Source organism: Plectropomus leopardus, chromosome 22, assembly GCF_026936395.1.
Source record: "Plectropomus leopardus strain MGB_pleo_1.0 chromosome 22, ASM2693639v1, whole genome shotgun sequence".
Lineage (NCBI taxonomy): Eukaryota > Metazoa > Chordata > Actinopteri > Perciformes > Serranidae > Plectropomus > Plectropomus leopardus.
Window position 1 is genome coordinate 6021606 of NC_142197.1, and position 22343 is coordinate 6043948.

General features: G+C 39.0%; 1 protein-coding gene across 1 annotated transcript in view; it reads left to right on the forward strand.

Annotated features, from left to right (window-relative positions):
* The window catches only part of LOC121961393 (liprin-beta-1-like), a 126825-nt gene that overhangs the window by 102191 nt on the left and 2291 nt on the right, over nucleotides 1-22343 (forward strand). The window contains exons 6-25 of the mRNA XM_042511370.2: nucleotides 501-706; nucleotides 2148-2228; nucleotides 3427-3540; nucleotides 4265-4375; nucleotides 6525-6617; nucleotides 9511-9628; nucleotides 11514-11575; nucleotides 11680-11746; nucleotides 12456-12574; nucleotides 12791-12864; nucleotides 14049-14094; nucleotides 15074-15218; nucleotides 17269-17404; nucleotides 17491-17613; nucleotides 17811-17961; nucleotides 18639-18747; nucleotides 19267-19355; nucleotides 19523-19645; nucleotides 19774-19899; nucleotides 21525-21713. Coding sequence (XP_042367304.2) covers nucleotides 501-706; nucleotides 2148-2228; nucleotides 3427-3540; nucleotides 4265-4375; nucleotides 6525-6617; nucleotides 9511-9628; nucleotides 11514-11575; nucleotides 11680-11746; nucleotides 12456-12574; nucleotides 12791-12864; nucleotides 14049-14094; nucleotides 15074-15218; nucleotides 17269-17404; nucleotides 17491-17613; nucleotides 17811-17961; nucleotides 18639-18747; nucleotides 19267-19355; nucleotides 19523-19645; nucleotides 19774-19899; nucleotides 21525-21713 — 2282 coding nt within the window. The remainder of the gene's footprint in view (nucleotides 1-500; nucleotides 707-2147; nucleotides 2229-3426; nucleotides 3541-4264; nucleotides 4376-6524; nucleotides 6618-9510; nucleotides 9629-11513; nucleotides 11576-11679; nucleotides 11747-12455; nucleotides 12575-12790; nucleotides 12865-14048; nucleotides 14095-15073; nucleotides 15219-17268; nucleotides 17405-17490; nucleotides 17614-17810; nucleotides 17962-18638; nucleotides 18748-19266; nucleotides 19356-19522; nucleotides 19646-19773; nucleotides 19900-21524; nucleotides 21714-22343) is intronic.

Sequence of the window (22343 nt, forward strand, 5' to 3'; positions counted from 1 at the left end):
ATTTATATGTAAATGTATAACTACTGGAAGGGAAATCAGGCTTTCAATATACCAGTGTTTGAGATTCATGAAACAAAACCCTGAGTATGCATGTTATAAATCCAAGGAAAAAGAATCCGTTTGCGTGTTTTGGTTGTACAGTCATGAACCTACACACAGTTTTGTGTATCTGCTCTGTTTGATTAATGGCACTCACAGTGGATGAAGTGTGGTAACATGTGGCGACAGACATCATTTAAATGTCAGCTCTGGCTAGTCATTTCGCTCCCACCACACCCACAGTTCAGCACCAAAATGTGGCTTAGGCCATAAATCCTTCCTATATTGTCAAAGCATGACATTTTTATCACATTTTAAACACACTGGATTTTGTTTTGAATCACATGGCAGCCCTATGAGTTAATATAATTTCACAACTTCAGTTTATGATTTGTGTGGCATAAAGAATGTTTCTAAGTGTCATCTCACATATTATTAACTCTTCATCTCCATCTCCCTAGGCTCTAAGGCCATGGACTACTCCAACGGGCTGTTTGACTGCCAGTCGCCCACTTCACCTTTCTTGGGTGGCCTGCGGGTGCTGCACCTGTTGGAGGACCTGCGGGGAGTGCTGGAGCTCATGGACAATGAGGAGAGGGACAATCTGCGGTGTCAGATCCCTGATTCCACTGCAGAGGGGCTGGCAGAGTGGCTGCAGGGACGAATGGTAAAAGTCCATTTTGTGTAGCTTTTTATGTGTTTTAAGTGTTTGAAACAAAAGATAAATATGCATATTTTTATGAACTTACATTTCTCACAAAGGCGTCATTTACACTTGTCATTTTAAGTGCTTGAAAGCCAGATGAGATTTAATATGGCCCAAACTTCTGTACTTAAACAGTTAATAACAGTTACGCTTGCAAGCTAAAAACTATCCATAAACTAACACAAACACAGGAATGAATTGTATTAAATGACAAGTCAAGGCAGATTTATAACACAATTTATCCACAAGGCAGGTTTAAAGTGCTCTACAAACAAACCTTAAAAGATTCAGACTTCAGTGTAACTTCAGCTGTTGTTATCACAGGCTGTTGACATAGTTGCACCTTAAAAGAGTTTAACAAATACTTTGATCCCCGAGTGACCATTTGTATGTCAGGTACTCACCTTGTGCTACACTGTCTTCAGTTTGTGGGAGAAGCTTTATCTTGCATGCCTCCACAGTAAGTGAAGAATCAAAAAATTGGGATTTTTTTTTTTTAAGTAAAAAGGGGTCAAATTTTACAATAGCAAAATCTATATCAAAACATCTGTTTACAAGCTCTCATAACACCTGCATTAACAGAACTGAAAGTAAAACTCATCCTTCCTCTCTTCAAAGCCAGACTCCCATTTACAAAAGCAGTCATTTTTACCTCACTGAAGTGGGAGCTGCTGCGCTTACACTGCCTCAATCAGTTTGTAGGTTTGTGTTTTTGTGTGACTTTGGTAAAACCAAACTTTATTTTTGTGCAGATCTCATAAATCATTTTATACCTTTTTTTGTTGCAGCATGAGTGTGTTTGTACAGTCCAGATTCATGAGACAGCCTGGTATGAATTATCCTCTGATCTGCTTTGCATCTCTTAATCATGCTCCACATCTCATACCGTGACTCTGTTTATTGTAAAAGTGCTGTTACGGCATGCTTTGTGAATGATGGAGTTTCTATAGGAGACCTGCTGCAAATAGTTTCCATCCTCCAAACTCACTTCGATTCAGGCTGAGGCTCTTGTTTTTCTTCCCTCACGGCCTCATCTCTCCATGACTGATATTTGAGAGTTTGCTTTTGATTCAATTTTCAAATCACTTTCATGTGAGCACATTATTGACCCTCACATGTTTCTCTGAAAACCCTCCAAAGAACAAACCTTCTGAGTTCATTGTCAGCGAGGTTATATAGTTATACACTTCAGTGGTATGCCCTATTAGAATATCTATGTGGCTCGAGGCTGGTGTGTATTTTCATTTGGACTCCTCATCCATATTTCAACATGACAGCTGAAGGCCGCCCCCTCTTTTTTCATGAGCTTTCCACTAAAAAGAAAAACATTATTTAACTGATGCAACAAATGTAGTAATTTGCTCAAACAACACAAATCATCACATATTGTTTCTCGTTTCAGACTAACGGCCACAGCTCAGAAGCAGTCTACCAAGAACGTCTGTCACGACTGGAGAGTGACAAAGAGTGTCTTATTCTTCAGGTTTGTGAGCACAAGTCCTCATTGTAGCTGCAATGTAGAAGAATAATTCCTCTTGAATAGGCAATTGAGTGGTTTTGTACATGGCTACTGTTGAGTAATTACCATGTTCTCAATGCTTTTTGTTGGTTTGCATGTTTGTTAGTCTCTCAAAAACTACTCAACAGGCTCTTAAGACAATTTGCAGAAAGTTTGGTAGATTTCAGCAAATGATTAGTTTTGAATGCAGATTTTGAGTCATATTTTAGCAGTAAACAAGCCCCTTTTACACCCCCCCCCCCCCAATACTGCAGCAACAAAGTGCTTTTTTTACACAGAAGCAAACATCTTCTGCCTAATACCACCCCAGTGTGTGATTTTAGATAGCATGCTGGCATAGGGAAGTGAAAGAGGTGCGACAGGTGTGACGCATAACTCAACAGTGACATAACGACATAGGCATCAGCAACACCTTCTATACAATAACAATGGCATAATATATGTCAATAACAATCATTTACTGATCCTTACATTATATGGTGGTTAATCTCGTCCTCAGCTCAGGTATAAGGAGCTTTAAACTGACCACCTTGTGCTAATGCAACCAAATTAAGATGACACGCACATACCTATTCAAAGTGAATCTGTAAAAAAGGGTGTACTTCTACCAAAGGATGATGCAACAGCAATTTGATAAAATGAAAGGTCAAGGCTATCGTCACTCTCCATGTTTCTGTATGTCAACAAATACCATGAAAAAAGCAAAACCAGCAATTTAGCAGTCCGTCTCTCAACACATTGAAACTTCCCTGTCCTGTCTGTGGCCTCACAGTCATTCACTCAGACTGAAGATGTAAATCTCGAAAGAGAGGTCACAAGAAGTACATAGTTGTGAAATGTAAGCGTAAATGTCTATCCGTCGCTATTTGTCAGCCCTGAGGTAGTCTGGCGACCTGTGCAGGGCCTCTCGCCCACTAACAGCTGGGATCATCTCCAGCTCCCTTTCCCCAATGACCGTCAGGAGGATAATTGGTCACAGAAAACAGGTGGAAGGATATAGATGCTGACATCAGCTATTCAGCATGATTGTGTTTTAGTATGAAAACATTTTCTATTGTCAAAATCATATTTTTTAGGTGATTATGTGGCCTGCTGTATTTGTCCTCTAAGTGCATTCTGGTTTAAAACGGGTTTTTAATATTCATGTCTTACTATTGTTCAGGTAAGCGTTCTAACAGATCAGGTGGAGGTGCAAGGTGAAAAGATCCGAGACCTGGACAACTGCCTGGATCATCATCGGGAGAAACTAAATGCTACTGAGGAACTGCTGCAACAGGTACAAAGTTACTTTACCTCAGTACTGCAGTTAAATCAGTCAGTATGTTTACACAATGTTAGAAAAATACAAGTTATTGTGTAAGTCCGACAAAACTGGACTTTTAAAATACATGTCAACGTGTTAGTCCAACTGAAATCTTACAACGTCGAATTTCTTGAAATCTGACTAACATACCTGGATAATGCAGTTTGGGGTTGATTTACTCTGTCATGTATGCGCCTCAATCGGACCTGAACTGGCTGAGGCATTCTGCGCTTTCTCCTAGTCGCTGGGTCGTGACCTGGAAGTTGAACAGCATAAATTCATAGAAAAAAGCTGTGAAAAACAAAAGAGGATGAAGGGAAGAAAGGAACCACGTAAAACCTAGAGTACATACAAAATGTACAGCACGGAAAAGTTATCCATTTTGTCCCTGTTTGACATACAACCTTTTTGCCGCTTATAACTTGTAGGGTATGTGATGTAATAGTTCAACCAGAAGACGGTCTGACAGCAACTACCTGAAAAGGAGGCGGTGGAGTCCTTCAATAAATCGATTCTCCCCGGTGCTTGTATACTGGGACAAGGACAGTAATCCAATTTAATGGCCTAATCGAGCTATAACAGTAGCTTGACTAAACTGTCCATGTAAACAAACTGAGTCATCCCAGCCCAATTCAAAACTCTGATCTTTCCATGTGATGTTCTAATGCAGCTTTATCAAGTGAGCTTTGCTCTACAGGAGTTGCTGAACCGGTCAACACTGGAGACGCAGAAGCTGGAGCTGATGACCGAGGTGTCCAGTCTAAAACTGAAGCTGACGGCTGTGGAGAGAGATCACAGGGACAATGAGGTACAACCCCCCCGTCCATAACACGAGACAGCTGAAGGTCTCAGATGCACCTGCATCTTGTTTCATGTGATGTGTGACTCTGAATCCTGGAAGCCTCCCAGTCATTGTTTTAAAGTCACAAAGGTCTGTCTCACTCCACTGGAGGAATCTGTCATGTGGTGCAGGATGAACTTCTTTAAGGGTTACAGAAGAGGCTTAAACACCCCTTGTGCTCCAGCAGCTGCTTCCTGCCAGAACCCCCTCCCCCACCCACACCCGCACCCACACCTCTCCCCCTCTCCCCCTCTTCCCCTCTCCCCTCTCCCCTCTCCCCTCTTTCCTCTCTGAGGGGCTAAAAGTCTGTGAGAGTTATAGTTTCCATACACTCCATCCACCAGCCTGGGCATATATTTGCAGAATATTATGTGGTGTTTCCAGACAGTAAAGGTCTGAGGGGAGTCGACTGAATTTAATGCAGCTGAATGTGTTTGTTTTCCTTTCCATTTAGCCTCCATTAAGTTTTAAATCAAACCCTAAAAAACACACCATGTCAGTCCCAGCTAAGCAATGCTGACAAAGTCGGATTGCTGTATTTATTTAAACTGTATCAGCTGATTTACGAGTCAGAAATCTCAACTTTTCTTGTCATAGTCACAATTCAGTTTTCACATACATACTGTTAGAGTTGTGTACAGTGATAGCAGTTGGTCTGTTTAGGTTAAACATTTATAAACCTGTATTGAAACGGTATTAAAAAGTGCTCCAAATCTGCATCATGATCATCAAATTCAGATTTTTTAATTATTAAAAGTAATCCAGGTGATTTTTGTCTGAAATCAATGGTTACAGTGCAAACAGGAACTGCCAGCAGCTGATGCAGCATCACTGTGGTGGCCTCATGAAGCCCACAACTCAAACACACTTACAGACCACACATTGTAATTTGCAGCTAGTGTGTTACCACTATAAATACCAGTGCCATACCAGAAACGCCTGATTAATGAGTGGGTCAATGATGGACGTTATTGTCCCACAATGCATTAAACTTTTCCTTGTTTATTTGCGTGTGCTCACCAGTGACGTTCTCAAGTTGCAGTTATATCAGGATTGCATCATTAGTTAGTTCGTAAACAAGAAAGTAACAAAGTTACAATATGATACTATCTGCTAAAACAGCATTAAGATTTGTATAAAGTACATAATTTATGCAGTTAGTATGTAGTAATTAACTGGGAGACTTTAACACACATTTGATGTGTGTTGAAAAACATTTGGACAGAGACAAAAAGTCCAGTGTTACTTATTAATTTTTTTTTGTAGCACTATTACCATTTCTCCATTTTTTTTTAGTTTTTATCTTTATTTATTTATGCTTGTTTATATTTTCTATTATTTTTTTAAAAGTATTAATTGTATTATTTATAATTTTTAATCTTTATTTGTGCTTAGTTATTTTTAATTTTTATTAATTTAATTGATTTATTATCATTTTTAATCATATTATTTTAGTATTTTAATTTTTAATTATTAATATTTATTATTTATTTATTTATTTAAAAATGTATTTTAAATTAAGTATTTTTTACTTCTTTTTTTTATTGCTGTGTCTATGTCCCTCCATAAACAGAGATATTTACCTACAGATATTTACTTGTGTGGACATTACCATTGAAACACCTACCTACTGATTCATGTATGCCATGTACACTCACAAAACAAAACTGCAATTAAAAAAACTTTCTTTTTCATAAAAAGTGTATATATTGTGCTTTCCCTGAAAATGCAATAAATGAATAGAGCTCAAAGTTTTAAATGAATGGATTGAGAATGAGGAGAGAGTAGTCCCTAAATAACAATACATCACATTTAATGACAGTTTCTCCAAAGCCCAGGGCCCCTACGCTTTAGCTGACTGGGATAAAAGCAGTTTCACAGTAACTGACCATGACGCTGCCTTTTTGTCCACTATTTGTCTCCATGTGTGCACTGAGCTGCTCAAATTCCCTCCGGTGGGACATCAGTCTGAAAATAATATTAGGTGCTTTTGGCAGGAATTCTCCCACTGTTAAAACATTTCTGAACTCTCTCCCACACAGTCTCCATAAACCTCCCAGTGCAGGTTTCCTCTCTGAGTTTAATGGCTAATGGGAGTTCTCTTTCTCCTCCCCAGGGCATGTATCAGGAAGTAACGGACCTGCGGTTCAGGGTGACTGACATCGAGAATGAAAGACTGCAGTGTGAGAAGAAACTCAAAGCTACCAAAGTGAGTGTGCTGAAGGTCCAGACAATTTATTCTTAAATATTTGACTGACAGGAGATCTTTGACCTTTGAAATGCATCATTGAAAACCTTTTGATTTCCCCTGTGACATCATGTCTCCGCTCCCTTTACCTCCCTTTTCTTCTGATTTATTTTAACATCTTTCTGCAACATGTTAATCTGCCAAGCGTCCAAAGCGGAGCACAGAGCGGTTCACTGGAGATGAGGTGACCAGGGTTTAATCTGCAGCCTGTACTCTTCTCCTTTCTGCCCCTTTAAGATCTTCTAAACCTGCTCCTTCTCCACTGCTGCACACTGCTTTCCTGATTTTCACCACACTTGCTGTAAGTGCTTTCACCTGTATCAATTTCAGGATTAACACCAATATTAACACCTGTTAATATTTTGTATTAACACCCCAAGACTGAGAAATCAAAATGTTCATGTTTGTTCAGGTCTCTGAATGCTGCTGTATCTTACAATAAGCATTTTCCTCTCAATGCTGTGACACACCTACCCAACATTTGAGAACTAGAGGTGATGAAAGTCCCCTGCTTTGTTGCCCTCACATAGCTTTGTGTTGGCCAGAAAGTTGCACAGGAGCACACGAAATTGACAGCAAATGAGCATGTTAGTTCTGCGCCTGCGTGCGAGGAGATACCCCTCCAACCCAGCAGACGGTGGTCTTCTGTATTCATTTAAAACAAAGAAGAAGACCGGCAGTTAGCCAGCTAACGTGAGTTAGTCAGATAGCACATAAACAACACAACCCAATATTAAAAGAATAAAGCATATTTACTGTGCGCCATTGAACAACAACACAAACCACAAGGAAATGTTTCTGTTCAGGGCTCAGTTGTTAAAGAAAAACAATCTAATAACAAGTTTGTTTGGACCTCGCTCCCTCTGAACTTTCGCCCTATGTTTATATATTTTGCTTATGTTTCTCTTCTCGCGTGCTGAGCTGAACGGCCGATCAGAGTGATTTCAATCACTGAGGGGATCCACAGCCGCTGCAGCCTCCGATTTAATATGCAGAATCGGCCGAACGGCTGACTGTGGGCTTGTGTCACAGCCTTTAAAGAGACTGTTCACCCCAAAATCAAAAATAGATATTTTTCTCCTTACCTGTTGTGCTATATTTTAATCTAGATTGTTTTGATGTGAGATGCCATGTGATAGAGATATCAGCTTTAGAGATGTCTGCCTTCTCTCCAATATGATGGAGCTACATGACACTCGGTTTTTAGTGCTCAAAGCACCATAAAAAATGTAATCCAAAAATCTCAACAGCAATGCCGTTTTCCAGAAATCATTACTTGGTTACTTGGTAGTTTCATGTAGGGACTATTTTCTTTTTTACCAAACTATACACACTGACCGTATAACTGCGCAGGAGGAGGAGAGCGTCCACTCATGATCAAGAGGCTCAAAGTCACAAACATTAATGGCGTCCTCCGCTGAGCTTTAACATTAGCTAGCTCGATGTAGATTGATAATTAGCACTACAGGCAAGAAGAAAAATATGTGTTTTTCCTTTTAGGGGTGAACTGTCCTTTTTAGGTATAATTCTCCAATTATGAAGCTGCATATCTTGTTAATCGGTACATGGTCTTACTTTCAGTCAAGTAGCTGTTAGAACTGAGGTTTTGATGAGTCTTGTTGCACTTTTATGTGTGTGTGTGTGTGTGTGCTCAGTTTTTCAGTGTGTCCACAGTTTAGTGAGTAGTATAAGCTGCACTGAATCACTCCACAAAACCCACACAGTGTGTAAAATAGAAAACATGAACTAACTTAATCACCAAATGACCCACCGACTGACAAATTCTTACTGATGTTGTGTTAAAGGAGCACTCCATAGATGTTTTTCATCAGTCATTTTGAGTCCTACATACCTGCTAACACACAAGTGGCTCTGACATTTTCTTGCCCAAAGTCAATTTTTACTTGCCCCGATAAAAATGATCAGATATCAACAAAAATGAAAGTTAATTGTCATGTTTAATCTTTATTTAAGTAAAAATTAATGTACCAATTATATATCCCTGTGCCCAATTGCTACTGCACACGTGCAGCTCTCAACAGAGATGAGAAGGAATCAAGATGGCTCGCCCTTTAGCTAACCGCATCATCAGTTCTCAAAACAAAACAAGACGATGTTTTGAATTTTATTATTTACTTGCCTGATCTGGCAAGCAAATTTGTAGATTTACTAGACCAATGTGACATTGTATTTGTCTCCGGGCAATCGAGTAATCGTCATTGTCAAGTCTTTTCCCAGTCCAATGTCTTTGTTTAGTGTATAAGCATGCTAATCATGTGCACACTAGACCTAAACTAATAGTAATAAACCCATAAACTAATAGAAATAAATTGTTGGAGTGCCCCTTTGTATAATCACACTGTAAATGACCATGTTGTGCTGGAATTATTTCACAGAATTTGATAATTGGTTAATAGTTTAAGTCATTTAATAATTAAAAGTGGCAGATGTTTTCTTGTTCTGTAGTTTGTCTGTTTTAGATGTTGTACATTGAGTATTTTTGTATTTTCGGCTGTTGGTTGAGAAAAACAAGCCAAGACTTAATCTTGTATTAAGAACTCGTGATGAACTTATGATTTTTAAATATTTCAGACATTTTATAGGCTAAAAAATTAATTTGTTAATCAAAAAATAGTGTTTAGAATGAATTGGGTGCCCTGTTACGTTTATTATGATGTAAAGTATTTTCAGTGCGAGTATGAGTTTGTATATGCTCAGAAATATGGCAACTAAAAGTTCGTAAATAAAGTAACAATTCAAAATTACGTTAATTTTATCCATGTACCCAAATTTCGTTCACAAATAAAGAAATCAGAATTGCAAAGTGATGACTTAACATCCTCTCTCCTTACAGGAGGAGCTGCAGCTCCTGCAGAAGCAGCTGGAGGAGCGAGAGGCGGAGCTGAGGAGGCTAAAGGAGGAGAGCAGACTGAGGGTGGAGAGCCACAGAGGAGCTGAGGGAGGAGAGAGAGGTGGGAGCTGTTTCAATAATTGTCTGGGAGCCTCTTGTGCTGTTTCATGGAGTCTAATATTACAAAAGGCTTTATGGGGATTAGACAAATAGACATTTCACATTCCTACAACACCAGATCCCCCTCCAGCATCCTTCCTGAAGAAATAATGGATGTTTGCTTTCATCTGGATTTCAACATTAATTATTTTTCCACTATCTTGCATTTCACGGACAGTCCAAACTGTAATGAGGAGATTTGTTTTGAACTTAACTCCTTATCTGTCTGTCTGTAAGTTCATACCAAACATATCAGACTGTTTCACTCCTTCCACCCACTGCTGACTTTATCTTATCCCCTCTGATGTTTGAGGAATGCCATTTATTTTAAAGGGGAGTCTCATATACACGTCTGTGTGTAAACACAGGCTCTAGAGTGAAATCTCATATATATTATTTGTTATTTGTTTTGTCTTCGGGCTTGCTGTACAGATGCTGGTTGTTTGTTCAGACACTGACAACATTAAATCTGTGCAGCTTTGCCCCTTACCAGGTTCAGATGTATGAAAACAAAAACAGACCGCAGCAAAAACAATATGATTCTTAGACTCAGAAATATGCTATATGTTGGCTTTACGAAAATCAGACGTCAGAGTCAGGACTAGGACTGCTAGTTATTTATGAAATGGGAGCTAGTTAAATGATTTTTTGAAGCACTCTGGAGGGGAACCTTAATGGTTGTCTGGCTGCTTCTGCCACTGTTGTGTATGTTAGTGTTTATTTGGGAAATTAATTAAATGCATGTGTTGCTAATGCTGGCCGTGTTCATGCTGTATGACCAATCACAGGTGGCTGTCATGCTCCCAAATTCCCAAATTCTGCAAACAATACAACAATACAAGATGCTGTTAAAATTACAGAGTCATTGTGCAGTGGCCGGTAATGCTAAGCTTAAGTAACTGTTTTCTTTCTTTTTTCTAAACAACAGTTTTACAAAGCCCTATTTTTTCACATATTTAGAAACGGGTAGTACAACGTACAGCATATGCAAAAAACAGAAAAACATCCATAGATCATCAGTCCAGACAGTAACAGAAAAAGTAAAGACAGAAAAAACAAGGGAAAGCACCCTGCACCCAGCATTTTGTTTAGTAAATTATGTGTTTATTTTGATGATAACTTCCGTCTCCCACCACTCACCCCCTCTGTGCTGTTTGCTTGTTGCATTGGCTCCAATACAAAAAAATAGGGTTATTTATTTTTCTTTAGATAAATGACAAAAAGTCACTAACAACAGACAAAATTTTGCTCATGGCACTTAAGCAGAGTACCTCATACAAGCACTGAGATTAGAGAGGAGCTAAAATTAAAGCAACGTTTGTCTAACAAGTTATAGTCTGCAGTTTGATGACTGGTTTTCTGTGGTTGCGTTTCTACTTGCAACCCCTTTTTTTTATATACATGTAATCATTTGACCCTCTCTTAATGAAGAAATACTGATTTATCCATCTTTATAATTGTTAAAATCTGTAAGTAGTAAGTCGTTCTTGATTATAATTGGTTTAATTGTCTCAACCCCCCCCCCCAAGCCTTAATTATCTACCTCGTTGTAATGACAAGCTCTGCTCTGATAAACGCACGTCAGAGTTCATGTGGGGTTTTCCTTGTGAATAAACATGGTTTGGAATAGATTTCCAAGCTGTTAGCACATGTTGTATTGTGCGGCGCTCCAAGTAAAACACACAGAAAGTCCCTGTGTTTGATAATTTGGGGTGATAATTGAATTAAGAGTTCATGGCTGAAACAAGAGTGGGTTCATGACTTCTTATTTCAGCTGGCTGGTTTCAGTGCCAAGGGGAACTCAAGATAAACTCCCACAAGTATGAAATATGTTTTTTATTTTCCAGATACAGAAATGTTGAAGATGAAGATGGTGCTGGAGTCGCTGGCGTCTGCCAACGATGAGAAGGTACGGTGGGATGTGAGACTGAGGTCATGAGAAGCAGCTCAGCAGCTGTTTTGATTCACTTAAATCAGTTTGATAACTGGAACTTCATGTGTGTTTATCTACAGGAACGAAGGATAAAGGAGCTGGAGGAGTCGCTCACAAAGTGCAAGAAGGTTCAGGAGCTGGTCAAAGGTCAGACTTTGTTTGAAGACACATTAATGTGACTCTTTATTTGTACCATATTTGCATTTCGTTATTTTGAAATTCTCTTTTTATTGAGTTATAACAAGGTCCAAACAGATATTCCTCATAGTAACATTATCTCTCCAAGCCTTCTGTAAATCAGTTTCATACTACAAAAGTGAATCCAAGTAAAAAATACAGAAGCCAAAAAGGACCAGTTAAGTAAATATAAGTACAGATATGAGCCAAGAAAAACAAATTTAAAAAGGGAAAACTGAACTTTATAAAGAAAAATACACAATCTTGCCAAAAATGTATGCCATATGCATGAACACAGCAAGAAAAAGAATGACACGCGTGTAACATGTGCCAAACAGTCTCTAAGGGTTAATCAGTTTACCATTTCTGTTCCTCATACAAGACACTAAACCTTATTTTAATCAGAATGTATGAGCATATTTTACATAAAAATCTTCATATGCTTTAGATATTTCATAAGTAAATAGACACACAAGATAAAGCATTAATAAATGTTCTGACAAATAAGAAAATGTAGTTTAAGAAAAACCTTTTATTTACGTACTGTACATATGTTTTGAATTTACATCATGGGGTTTATAGCAGCTTTTAAAGGTGGATAAACTTAAAAAGAAAAAGGATGAACAAGCTTTACGCTGCAGAACATCCCTGATAACACGACCCAACTTCCCTCTCACAGAAAAGTTAAAGGAAGACGACTATGACGATATCCCAGATGATCCCTCGCTTCCTGCATCCATGGAGGTGGATCAGGTCACCCTGGCGTTGGAGGGGGAGGCAGGAAGGAGCTCCGGCGAGGTAAACACAACCTCTGTCAAAACAATTTGCGCACAGGATGAACCCCAGACCGCAGACTTCCCTTTTAGAAAAGCTCAGTTTTCGGCCTCCCACTCTGAAAATGGTTTCTCCCAGAAAATTAGAGCTTCTGTTGGGTTATTATTTGTTGGGCTATGAGTTATTGGTCTGCTGCTGGGAAATTGTGTGAAATTAATCATGTTTCCTCTGTTGTTTCAGTCTATTCCATGTATAGCGGTGCTCTCTGAAATGAATGATCTGGACAGAGAACGACAGTTACAGGCAACAGAAAGGTAAAACTCAATCCAGCATGGTGTTAAATCCCTCTGTTTTTCTACTTGACTTCATCTCATTGGTGAAATTAAACTCACCGATTTAATTCTAGCTGATGTTTTTGATCTTTCTTGAGTTTGTAAAGACATTTCTGAACTCATACAGTGTGTCTTGAGCTGTTTGTAACTGATGCATCACATTTTGTAAGAACATGGTGTGTGGGTGACGTAGTTTACTTGGGTCAAAAAACCACTGCTCGATGTTTAACCCTTAGGACCTGTTTGGTGCTTTTTACGTCCTTTCATTCTTATTTTTTTGATAATTTTGGCTGTGTTCATGTATATGTCATACATTTTAGCAGCATTGTCTAAAATACACCGTGTAAACAAATTCTTACATTTATACTATTAATTGCAAAAATGTGCCACTGAAAACCATCCAACCTGCAATTTTTAATCTCACAGCCATCAAAGCATAAAAACGTGTTATTTCTGGGTGTCTTTCTTAGCTTTTGTCTTGTTTTTTCCACCTGATGATGTAATTTCTCTCCCATATTTGGCATATAAAGAAAAGACATGTTCGAGCACGACTGTTGCTATAAAGCTGCAAAGGCAGACGAGTGGCTTGAATGACGCCTCACATCCCCGATAGACACTGTAGTCCAATTTAGCCACTTGTTAACAACCGCCGTTTTTAAGATGTGTCAAACCTTAAAACTTCAAAAATTGGGTTTGTATGGTCGTATTTTATGTTGCAGAACAAAACGTCCAAATAATATAATTTCGCCATTGCGGGTTTTCGCATTTCGGAAAATTATTTTTTAAATTTATTTTCTTTACTGCAGCCCTAATATTTGCAACAGAACTATTTTGGGGACACAGGAAGAAATTAATCAAACAGAGTCTGGGCTCTCCATGGATGTATTATAGAGAGGTGCACGCCCACACAGGCCTGACAAGGAGTGAAAACACCTGCGTGCAGAAAGCCTGAAATTGATTGTCCGGTCGTGAAGCAGTTACAGTGACCTGCCAGTGGGTGGAAAATAGCAACGTAATTCTTCTTTGTTTATCACGTAATATAATTTTACATCAGTAATGGCAGCAAAGTAACCATCCTGCTACGTCACTCGATGTGGAGGGTATTTCTCTTAAACCGTTTGCTCTTGACTGATTCTTAAAAACTTGAATGCATGCTCTCATTTCAGTTCCTCAGATGTCCCGCAGCCGGGCAGCTCAGCCGGCACTGACCAGGTGAGAGCGGGCCACCTCAGATTTGATTTTATTTGATTTATTTCAAACATGTTAAAAAGAAATTAGAGAAATGATTATGCAAACAAGCAGACAGATAAAAAATAAGTAATATTTACAGGATAAAAAAATCATTGAATTTTAATTTAACAGCTTCCTTATTAATTGAAACTTATACTAATTAACTAAACTTAAATGCATACACCCAAATATCCAAAATCAAATATCTACATTTTTTCATGACTATTTACAGAAAAAAAGAGGAAAATAAACTGGGAAAAAATTAATTAAGCAAAAAAACAGAACCCTGTAAACAGCTGGTGACTTTCAAACTCCCTCGTCTTCTCTGTATCTTGTGAAAAACATGTTTTTATACAGTATTTTAAACTGGTTCATGTTTGGACAATGTTTTAGCTCCACATTAAAACTGTCTCACAGTTTACCTCCACTGATTGATATACAAAAACTTTCCCTGGTGGTACGAACACTGCAAGTTTTGAAATTAAATTTTCCCTTGAACTGTAACCCCCCCCTCCTAATCCCTTAATAGTTTTTGAATATTTCCTGGTGGTGGATTATTTTTCAGCCTCAAACAGTGTGCTTGTGCCATTTGAAATTTCATAAGATCTGTAAATTTTAATTTTGTGAAGATATTGAGAGGGCAGACTACAGAGACCTGACTGAGCCGAATGCAATCTTTTTTCTCTAAAAAGCTTAAATTTAAAAAGTGAATTAATCTTCATTTTGACATTTGAATGTAAATCTGTACAGCTGAGTTGGTTGTTTAGGTGTTGAATAATTAACTGTAAAAGCCTTCAGTCTTCATGTCGTCACAGGACACACTTTATCAGATAGTGCTGCTCTGACACCTAGTGGTTAAACATTAAACTACATTTTCTCTCTGTTTTACTGCTTAAACTTGCAGGTGAAGTCTTCTGCCTTTTCCTGATGTTTCTTCATTCCTGTATTTTTTTCATCATAGGTCAAACCTAAAGCTGGACCCGCTTCCTCATCTCCTACCAGAACATGTGATGACAGTTTTGGTAACAAGAAGGCCCGTTCTTCTTTCGGGCGTGGCTTCTTCAAGCTGCGTGGAGGCAAACAGACAGCCAGCGCTCCAAACCTGGGTACTACTGACTTCTTAAAGGCCATGCTTTCCTTGAATTTCTCATGTATTTGTTTACTATTTTAATATGTGTTATGTGTTTTGTTACTGATCGTCATGTTTCTTTCACGGCTCTGTAAATTGTGAAGACCGCACCCGGAGTGTCAGTGCACCTGCGTTAGGTACAGTAGCACAGTGGCCTCGCTGGCCTGCAGTATGGCTGCTCTGGATTAAACAGCTGGATGTGAAATACAGGCAGTACAACATGACCCTTTAACTCACTGTGGGTGAACTTTGTAGGATCATCAAATACCAATAAAACAACTTTTCCCCCACTTTTCTCTAATTCAGTGATTCTCAACCTTTGTGCTTGTGCCCCCTCGTCACAGTTTGCATGTTAACAAACTGTGAAGTCAAATAATCATTTTCTCTTTTATTTAAGTAACTTTTGAGGGCTAAAGAATAAAAATTGCACCATGTTTCAGAAGCTGAGTTGGGAAGGGGGCAATGGTGGCTCAGTGGATAGAGCAGGTGCACCAGTCACAGAGCCTGAGTCCTCGTGGTCGTGGGTTCAAGCCCCACCTTGGCCTTTTGCTGCATGTCCCCCCTCTCTCCCACTTTCACATGTCCACTCTGTCCTATCAAATAAAGGTGAAAAAAGCCTAAAAATATCTTTAAAAAAGAAAAGGAAAGTTGGGAATAAGTCATCGTTTTAAAGACGCTATCTCAGAGTTTCCTGTTCAGAGTTTCCCGGTCAGCGTTTCCCGTTCTTGCTCTGGTGTTCGCTGTTTCTGTGTATGATCTTATCAAATCATCCAGTTGTCTCTTATCCATGACTTTAAACCATCTGCAATGAACCTGTTTTGACGGTACTCACAAGTGATTTTCTGAAGCATTTCTCATTCTTTGCAAATGAGAAAATCTGAAAAAAATTTGTTGCAGTAATTAAAGGGTAACTCTCGTATTTATTTTAACCTGGAGCCAATTTTTGTCATGTTTTTGGGTCTCAGTGACTAATGGAGTCAATAATTTTTGAAATTGGTCCATTAGTGAGAGACTGTGCTACAGCCAGCAGCAGTGAAACAACCTGCAATGTATTCACTTTGTGCATTTTTGTACCCTCAGTTTAGGTCTTCTAAAATTGCTTGTTTTGCCACTGACGGCTCAGATTGTTATTGCCAGTGTTTATCAGTGAGGTCTATCTCTGTAGGGATCCTATGAATAATGCTGTCGAAGAGTGAGCTGCATGTTGTTTAACCAGAAATAGACCCAAAAGCGCCTTTGCCAAACCCACCAGACTCCACAGAAAAAAACAGTAATCTTAGCGTGTATCGAGCCAGGCAGCCTTATTTCTATAGCACATTTCGTAGAACAGGGCAATTCAAAGTGCTTTACAGAGTAATAAAATATAAACATATTAAAGGATGGAGATTTACAAGAAAAGAGAAAAGAGAAAAGCTATACAAATTATTTACAAGAATTCAGGGTTTATACAGTCAACACCAGAGTAGGTGATTGTTGCAACAGTGGAAAGATGAACAAAGACAGTCTTTATGAGTTTTATTTTGTTTCTGTTGACTTTGATGAAGTGTGATTTTACGATGATAAAATTACTGTCTGTTTAAATGAAGTCTGGTGGGTTTGACAATAGCAATTTTGGGGCTGTTTCTGGTTGAACTAAAAGGATCTTAGTCTTTCATTGAAAGTTTTATTTCTGTAGAGATCATTGGTTGTCAGTGGCTGAAACAGACACTTTTAGTGGATGTAAACTGACATTGTTCTGTGACCCAAGTGGTTACATTGCAGCAGCGCTCCCCCTTAATGCTGTACCAGTTACAAAATCACTGTCTTTATTAGTCACTTACACACACAATTATTTAAAAATGGTCTAGGTTGAAAAATACAGAAATTATCCTTTAACTAGTCCTTTGCATGTGTGGTATCTGTTCGTGATAAATTCGTCATCTTTTAGTTGAACATTTGGCCGTAGTGGTGCATCTGTAAGTTGTGCTGTAAACTCTGAGCTGTCGGTGTTGAAGTGTGTCATTTAATGTATCATTCATGTTTTGCAGCTGAGACAGAACGTAAAGGCACAGAGCACTTGGACTTGGCCGGTGCTCCTCCACGAAAATCCCACGATGGCGCTCCTCTGCCGTCCTCACCCGAAACCAAAAAGAAGTCCAAAGGCTTCATGAAATTCTTTGGCAGGTAACATTCAGGAAGAGATTCAGCTGTGCGTGATGTAACATAAGATGATTATTTCTTCGGTCATTTGTATTGTGATGCTCCCGCAGATTGAAAAGGAGTCACTCCACCTCCTTCAACCTGGATGATGCAGCAGAGATGGAGTTCAGGAGGGGAGGAGTCAGAGCCACAGCCGGCCCTCGACTCGGCTGGTCACGTGAACCAAAACACAAGTAGGTGTCGAACTGTGATCATAAATTTGAGGCGTAACCTACAGTATAATACAGTGTAAAAACTTTTCTTTTATATCTAAACGCCACTGCATATTTTGAATATGTTGTTCTTGTATCAGCAAAAGTTCTCTGTTATTATTTTATCAAGGATTCACCGGCTGATTTCCTGTGATCAATAATCCCTCTCTGTCTGTCAGTGCTGTCGATGTTCCGTTCTCACGGTGGAGTAAAGATGACGTTTGTGCGTGGCTGCATGAGCAGGGCCTCGGGTTGTATGTTGCCCAGGGTCAGAGCTGGATCAAGTCAGGACAAACACTACTGCGGGCGTCACAGCATGATCTGGAGAAGGTAGGAAAGTTACGCTTTAGGGTGTTTTTTTGTCACAGCAAAACATTTTCTTTATCCCAAATCTCTGCAAGGGCATTTTCCAAAGTGCAACATATAGAATATTGTTAAAGAGATGAACTTTTTACCATTTCAAATAATATTTTTAGCTTTCCTAGTTCTCAAAGTATCTGTTCAATTTAAAAATCTTAATTTGGACAATTCCAAGTGTGATGGGATACAGTACTGAGGATCCCCATTGTCATTAAAATACCTGGAAAAGTAATGGAATTTTAAAATCACATTTTCCAGGCCTGGAAAAGTCAGAATTACTAAAAATCATTGAAAGTTTTGGAAAAGTCATGGATTTTTTTGTACATAATGAAATTTTTATAGTGATTGTCCTTGGATCCCAAAATGACTCCAAAGAGACAAAAAAAAAGACCCCAAAGAGATGCAAATACACAGCCTGTGTGTCGCTGTGATACGTTTATTTGCCTTCACATATATTTCTGAATCTCTCAGTGGGGCTTTTCTCCTTTTAAGTTTGAATTTGATATGTTTGAAAAGTCTTAGCAAAGTTTTGAAATGTCTTTGAAAAGGTCTGGGAACCCCGAGTATTACTCTGTGACATTTCTCCACACTGAATTACTCGCTGCGGTCTCTAAAAACCTTCCTGTGTCTGATGTTGTGTTTGTCAGGAGTTGTGCATGAAACAGCCGCTCCACAGGAAGAAGTTGCAGCTGGCTCTGCAGGCTCTCGGGTCAGAGGACGATCTGAAGGGCAGACTGGACCACAACTGGGTGACCAGTGAGTGCAACGACATCTTAATAACAATAATTAAAAAATAAAAAAACATAACAAAATCACGTTCCCTTTGAAAAACATAGGAAGAAGACCAACAAAAGAAGAAATGACCCAAAATACAAAAGTACAAAAAAAATACTTGAAAATTAATATAAAAAATGTAAAAGAACGAAATGGCCTTGAAAAATACGGAATAAATACCAATAATTTTTTAACATAATTTCAAATGCCTTATTATTATTTTGTCTATTTAATGCCTAAATATTATAGTTATAAATAAATTATTTTCCCTAGACATTTTGCCTTTTTTTAGTTTTTGTTTGTTTGTTTCTAAATATACTACTTTGTGAAACATTAACCATTTTGCTCACTGCCTCTCTTCCCATGTTTTTGTAAGAAATCGCTCCACACTCAGAGCTCAGAGGTTTAAATACTTTTGAAAGGCATCTGAAGCAGCACAAGGAGACTGATGTCGCTCCGAGTTTCAAAGGGTCGAATAAAACACATTTCTGTTTATTTCAGGGTGGCTGGACGACATCGGCCTCCCGCAGTACAAGAGTCACTTTGACGAGGCTCGTGTTGACGGGCGCATGCTGCACTACATGACAGTGGTGAGCTTTTTAAAACCTCGTCACCTGTGGAAGCCTGTAAAACTCTTGACATTAAAGCGTCAGGAAGCATTTGTATTAGCAAAGGTTTTCTAATGACTCTTTTCTGTTCCGACGTTCACTGAATAAATGATGCTCTTGTGGTTTTTGATCCTGCGGCTGTTTCCCAGGAGGACCTGCTGTCTCTGAAGGTGGGAAGTGTTCTCCATCACCTCAGCATCAAGAGGGCAATTCAGGTCCTCCGCCTCAACTGCTACGAACCCAACTGCCTCAGGCGACGACCCTCCGATGAGGTATCACACAGGAAGTCACAACCCAAGCTCCTCTTTTCCTTTTTTGAATGGATTTATGGACTTATATTTATGGATTATTGAATTGTATGAATCTATATTTTTGGATTTATTTCTTTGTCATTATCCAGAATAATATCACACCAGCAGAGATCTCCCAGTGGACCAACCACAGAGTGATGGAGTGGCTCCGCTCCGTGGATTTGGCCGAATACGCTCCCAATCTGAGGGGCAGCGGCGTTCACGGAGGACTGATGGTGAGAAGGGAGCGGGCGGGATCAGATGAAATTTAGACAGCAGTGATTGGGGAATGTAGTTTTTGTCTCTCCCTGGGAGGCAGGTGAAGGCATGACCTGCCGTACTCTGACTGGATTACCCTGAACAACCTTATTCCTGAATCTGAAACAAAACCAGCCCGGACCACGACAGTAACGAGAACCAGCCAGTCAGAGGTTGAGTAGGGCAGGTTACACCTCAGCCGGTGCTGTGTGAGACCGACAGACGACAGCAGCGAAATAACCGGCAGCGTCAGAGCACGTTCGCGCCGTGACGTCCACTAAAAGTGCTTATTTTTGCCGCTAAAAGGCTCAGATTATTATTCTAATGCTGGGTTCAGGCTGGACGCAAAAGCACTTTGGTGTGTGTCTCTGGTTGTGTGTCTGTGAGTGAGTGTGTGTGCACAAATTTAGACACAACTAACAAGCATTGTTAAAGCACTGAAGGCACATTTTATCATTTATCATGATCAAATCATTCATATCTTATCTGATATATACTTTATATCGTTCATAATAGTGTATTTAGTGTGTTTTCCTGTCAGATTCGCTCGCAGCACGCAGAAAAAGCGGAGCTCGGGCCGTGGTGCGTCCAGCGTGAACGGTCTGACAGCTCAACACTGACGCTGAAAGCAAGCGACCGATGTTAGATGGAAAATCAGTGCGATTTTTGGCTGTTCCGTTGACAACGGTACGTAAAGGATCACTGTGGAGACAGACCTTTTTTAAACAGTAAGATTCTTTTTGTTTAACTTGAAACAAAATCGCTGTTTTGTAACACACCAGACTCACAACATTCAGAGTCGACGGAAATAAAAAAAAAACTCCCAAAATAGTCTTTGTTTGTCTAACTACTGTTCAAACAATCACCAACCTTTGTTTGTTTAAAATATTCTTTAATGCAGCCAGTTAGATGTCAAATTATACTGGCTCTAGACACATTAAGAGTATTTTGTATTTAAATGGAGTCTGGTGGGTTTGGTGAGAGCGATTTTGTGGCTGATTCTAAAAAAAAAAAAGCTAAAAAAAAAAAAAGATCTTACCGTTTAACAAAAAAATCGATTTCTGTCGGATCCTTTCTGTAATGCTGTCAGGAGGACTGTAGCTGCAGTCATGGTGCTAAATACTGGACCAACTGCAAATATTGTTCCCTTTAGTCACTTAAGACACAATAACATAAGAAAATAAGGTCCAAGTTGGAAAATACAAATGTTACTCCTCAAAGGCAAATGGATTTAACTATCATAGCTTATTGTAGTCCGTAGCCCAAACATACAGAGAGAAGTTTCATGTTATGACTGCGTACTTAAACCTCCTCCTTAAAATTAATGTCTAAATTAAATACTTCAACAAAAGAATTCATATGGATACATATTGCAATAAAGTGTGACGTGGTGTACAGTGTGTTCAAAAGTTATAAAAAGCAAACTTGCGTCACTGTGCTTGTTTTAAGTGCGCGCGTCTGCCGAGTGGAGCTGCAGGCAGCCTCACTTTATGATTCAGCACTGAAAAATATTCGCAGGTGCTCCTCTGCATCTTTGTTCTCCGTTCTGACCGTTTCCCTTTTTGACCTCTCATCGTGATGTTTTCTCAAATGTCTGCACAAGGTGTTGGAGCCCCGCTTCAACGTGGAAGCACTCGCCCTTCTGCTCAACATTCCCCCCAACAAAACCCTGCTGAGACGCCACCTGGCAACACATTTCCACCTGCTCATCGGCTCCGAGGCGCAGCGGCTCAAGCAGGACTGTCTGGAAAACCCAGACTACACCGTCCTCACCGCCACTGCCAAGGTCAAGGTACGTGTCCGTCTACTGAATCACAGACAAATCTAAAATGTGTCACAGAGGACACGTAACGCTGATTCTAGTCTGGATTAACGGGCTGGTTTGATTTTTTTAACACGTTTTTTATGGCTTACATCAGTACGACTTTTTTTCATCACTTTCTTATGACAAACGATACCATGACAAGATTATCATTTTTCTAATGAAATGTAATACTATGACATTACTATCATAAAACATACACACATACTGTAGTATCTGTACATATTAAACATAAAGACATACTATGCTGTGACGTTTCTCATCACCTTTTAAATGACATACTACATTTGAATCAGTTTTTAATGGCATACCATAATATGACATTTATATTACTTTCTTTGTTGACATTTATTCTATGACCTTTATCTTTTTTAACAACATACTAAGATATTTTTATGTTTTCTTCAATGACATATCTCAACATTTTATCACTTTTTTTTTAACCAAATATTATCATTTTCAACTGTTTTTTAATGATACCATACTAGGATATTTTTGTCAATTTTTTATGACATATAATACTATGATATTTTTATCACTTTTTAAATGACATACTATGATTTTTTTTCATGTTTTACTCCTCTGTTGATGAGTTTTGGC